This window comes from Triplophysa dalaica, chromosome 21 (assembly GCF_015846415.1).
Source record: "Triplophysa dalaica isolate WHDGS20190420 chromosome 21, ASM1584641v1, whole genome shotgun sequence".
NCBI classification, from domain to species: Eukaryota; Metazoa; Chordata; class Actinopteri; order Cypriniformes; family Nemacheilidae; genus Triplophysa; species Triplophysa dalaica.
This window is the reverse complement of record NC_079562.1, coordinates 9,702,449-9,706,268: the sequence shown is the minus strand read 5'-3', so window position 1 is coordinate 9,706,268 and position 3,820 is coordinate 9,702,449. Positions and strand designations below refer to the sequence as shown.

General features: G+C 35.4%; 1 protein-coding gene across 1 annotated transcript; it reads left to right on the top strand.

Annotated features, from left to right (window-relative positions):
- The first annotated feature begins 1,837 nt into the window (after positions 1 to 1,837).
- il10 (interleukin 10) lies at positions 1,838 to 3,820 on the top strand. Its single transcript, XM_056734914.1, has 5 exons — positions 1,838 to 2,130; positions 2,252 to 2,308; positions 2,531 to 2,686; positions 3,121 to 3,183; positions 3,355 to 3,820. Exons 1-5 carry the CDS (start codon positions 1,966 to 1,968, stop codon positions 3,448 to 3,450), a joined length of 537 nt encoding a protein of 178 aa, XP_056590892.1. The 5' UTR covers positions 1,838 to 1,965; the 3' UTR covers positions 3,451 to 3,820.

The window sequence follows — 3,820 nt, the reverse complement described above, 5'->3', positions numbered from 1 at the left end:
AGATATGTTTTTTCATTGATTTGGTCTGAAAAGTCATCATAACATTTTTCTATAGAATAACTAGATTCAGTCATTGTGCAACGTTTATGGAGACATCATAGTTTCAACGCATTTTGAAGGATAGCTCACACAGTAATTTGTCATCATGTACTCACCCTCATGTAGTTTTCAACCGATTCCAGTTTTTTCTCTGCAACACAAAACATGATTAATATGATGCTCACAAGGTGAGTAAAGTCCTACAAACTATAATCATCTTCTAAAAAGGATCAAATAAATACCTTACGGGTACTTCGTAGGACTCGAGTGCTATATTCCAAGTCTCTAAAAGCCATCTGTCAGCTTTTTTTGTTTGTCAACACAACCTATCGGTCACCTCCTTCCTTTTTTCCATGCACCCCTTTTCTCATTTGATTAGTTGCAATGTAGTATGCAGATGTGAGGTATGCAATATGTAGTATGCAAAACATACTACATATACATATATATTGTTTTTTTATGGAAGAAGAAAATCATACAGGATTGGAAGTAAAGTACACGAGGGTGAGTAAATTATGTTTGAGGGCTAAATTCTAAATAGTAAAGATCTCTTCATCTTTGGATCTCAATCCTGGTTGATTTACAAGATGATGGTGTTCATTATATTTCTCATGTTACTCTAAAATATTTTCACTCTAAAATTGCAAAACAAGTTGTTCTTCACCACAACTGATCACATGACTGAGAAATTATCCATGAGGCACAGTAGACTAATTGTGAAATAACAAACTTTTTTCAGTCAAAACTTGATATTTTCATATTTTACATTACTTTAAAGTTATTGAGTACAGCTGTAACATGTCAGTGGAGACCTGGCCCTCCCAGCTAAGACTGGTCTCTCTTACTCCTTACATGCACTATATTGTATTTGACCTTTCTCTATTTTTCTTTTTGTTCTGTTTTTCTCCCTCTAAAGCTGCTTTGAAACAATGAGACATTATACAAATGTTGTATAAATAATATTGAATTGAATATATAATTTCTCAGAGAATGTATTTAGTACCAATGAATTTCTCTAAAGAATCACATTTCACTGCTAGTGCTGTTGTACTAAAACCACCTAAATTAATATTTAAGAAACGGTCTGTTGTGTCTCACAGAGGAAAGAAAATCATATGTGTTTGAAACAGCATAAGTGTATTTAAAATGAAATTTTACTGAACTTAAGTGAACTCTGCAGCCGCCATTATCCATGCACAATACATTGCAGTTTTTAATCATATTTGTAATCATTGATTTGGGCACGTGTCGCCGCATAACAATGTTACATTTTCTGACATGAGATGCATTATTTGTGAGGGGCCAACAGTTTGGAGAGTTCAGAGGCACGGTTGGTGCGTTACATTGAAATCAATGGAGTAAATGTGAAAGATATCTGTGGTTTATAGTAGGTAGAATACTATTGAGCTATTTGTCACACTTAAACCACACTGGACATTACAGTCATTTCTATGAATGAGCTACGCTCACCTGTCAGTGCGTTGGTTAGTCAATGCACACCAAGGTCTTCGGTAAAAAGAAATGTCAGAGATGAGATGTCTGTTCGGTTTACTTCTTGTATAATGTCTGACAAGTTTTCCCGAAACTGACAGAAAAAAGTGTGTTAGAACATAAATATAATTGAATATTAGTTATTGATTATTTATTTGTATCTGTAATTGACAGAGAAATGATTAAATGATGTCATTGATAAAAAAATTCTGTGACACTTCAGTATTCCAAAAACAGCAGCATCATCAATGAAGGTGATGATGACACAGGCTGAGTAAGAGAAATATACTTACCGTAAGTCACCCCCCCAACACAGGAAGCAACTATAGGAATTTTTGTAAAATGGGGTATAAAATAAGGGCACCCCAAAGCTCATCTGTACATCATCTCCACCTCTGCGGGCTCAGAAGAAAGAGTTAACAACAAACAAGAAGAATGAATTTCTCTGGAGTCATCTTTTCTGCTGTGGTGCTGATTCTGCTTTCTGACAATGCTACATGCAAAAGAGACTGCAAGTCTGAATGCTGCTCGTTTGTGGAGGGCTTTCCCTCGAGACTGAAGGAGCTCCGCTCGTCATATAAACAAATATTCAAGTTATACGTGAGTATTTTTTGGCTGATGTCCATCTTAGATATACGCAGCATCAAGTCTTAACTTTGCAAAAGCCAATTGCATTTGTGATGTTTCCCTCAAATGTATGTTTACTCTTTGTTTGGTCCAGGAATCCAATGACGACCTCGAAGCCTTATTAGACAACAATATGCAGAAGAACATCAATGTAAGTTAACACCTATTTACTCCCATGCACTGAATCGTCTGTTGTCAGCTTGTAAATGAGTAACAAAACAGCAGAAGCATCATACTGAAACCGAAGGTTGTAGCAATGTGTGCAAACCTGACTAACATCTCCTCTAACTAACGTCTCATCAAACATCCTGCGCTAAAACGCAGTCCGTTAAAGTCTCGTGAAGAATAAAGCTCGTGTATTTATAATCCACAGGGTCCTCACGGATGTCATGTCGTGAACGATATTTTGCACTTCTACTTGGAAACAGTCCTGCCGACAGCCATGAAGGACAACAACGCGGGCATCAAATCGCCCATCAACTCCATTGGAAATATATTCAAGAGTCTCCAGAGGGACATGGTGAAATGCGTAAGTCTACATGCAGAAATAATCTTAATAAATGTGTCGTTTTTGATGAATTGTTGATTATAAATCCTGTTCACACAATAGAAATTACAAACACGATATAATTCTTAGGGATTTAATGGTTATAACAGAAATTGTATTTATTGTTAACAGCATGGAATATAAGCAAATGTACGATTAAAACAACTCTACTGCAATGATTTGCATTGCTTATGCCAATACAATAGGTACCGATCCTTTTAAAATGTAGTTTAGGCATCTTTGAGATGTCGTAATAAAGTGTCAAAGCACAAAAAGTCAGCGTGGCTTTTGTTGCCAAGAGCTGTTGCACATAAACAAAACACATAAGACATGTGTTGTATAATGGTATTGTGAGGCAATATAGGTGTGTTTAAAATTGCAAACTATGAAGTAACACGTGCATGTTTGTGTTTCAGAGGATTTACCTTTCTTGCCATAAGGTCTTTGATATCACCAGCATAAAAGACTCATATGAAAAGGTTGGTGATTTCACATTTTGTTAATAAGAGGAAACCCTTTATCCTGTGTAACATGTTACACGATCAAATCTGACATTCTGAAATTGCATCAAACTGTAGTTATAATACACGAACATGTTTCTGAAAGTCGTTTCAATGGTTAACATCTTTCTCTTCTTTTAATGTTTTTAGATGGAGGACAAGGGCAATAACAAAGCAATGGGAGAGCTTGATTTGCTGTTTAAGTACATTGAACAATATGTAGCATCAAAGAGAGGCAGACACTAGTAGGATGTCACCTTGGGGATTGGATGGTCGGCATGATGGACTTGCATCTCACTACATTCTGATGCAGTGCCTGTCTCTCTCTCGTCTTCAGTTTATGAGATTCTAGAAATAATGTCGCATTGTCAGTTTGACATGGTTACCTCGAATGCTTTTTAAGTCACATTGACCAGGATAAATCTGAAATTTTGTTGTATTTTGACAACATGAAACTACTTGAAATCTTTTTACTTTATATACTGATATTTATACATATTTGTATTTATTTTTTAATTTTTCACAAACTTAATGTTTTTATTTACGATGCATGTATTTTATATTGTAATGAAAAAGTTGATCCATTATTGCAAATAAATGAACAAACATTTCCTTA

Coding starts and splice junctions, on each gene's coding strand:
- il10 (XM_056734914.1), top strand. CDS start 1,966: ATGAATTTCTCTGGAGTCATCTTTTCTGCTGTGGTGCTGATTCTGCTT. Junction 2,131..2,251: donor AACAAATATTCAAGTTATAC/GTGAGTATTTTT, acceptor TGTTTGGTCCAG/GAATCCAATGACGACCTCGA. Junction 2,687..3,120: donor AGAGGGACATGGTGAAATGC/GTAAGTCTACAT, acceptor TTTGTGTTTCAG/AGGATTTACCTTTCTTGCCA.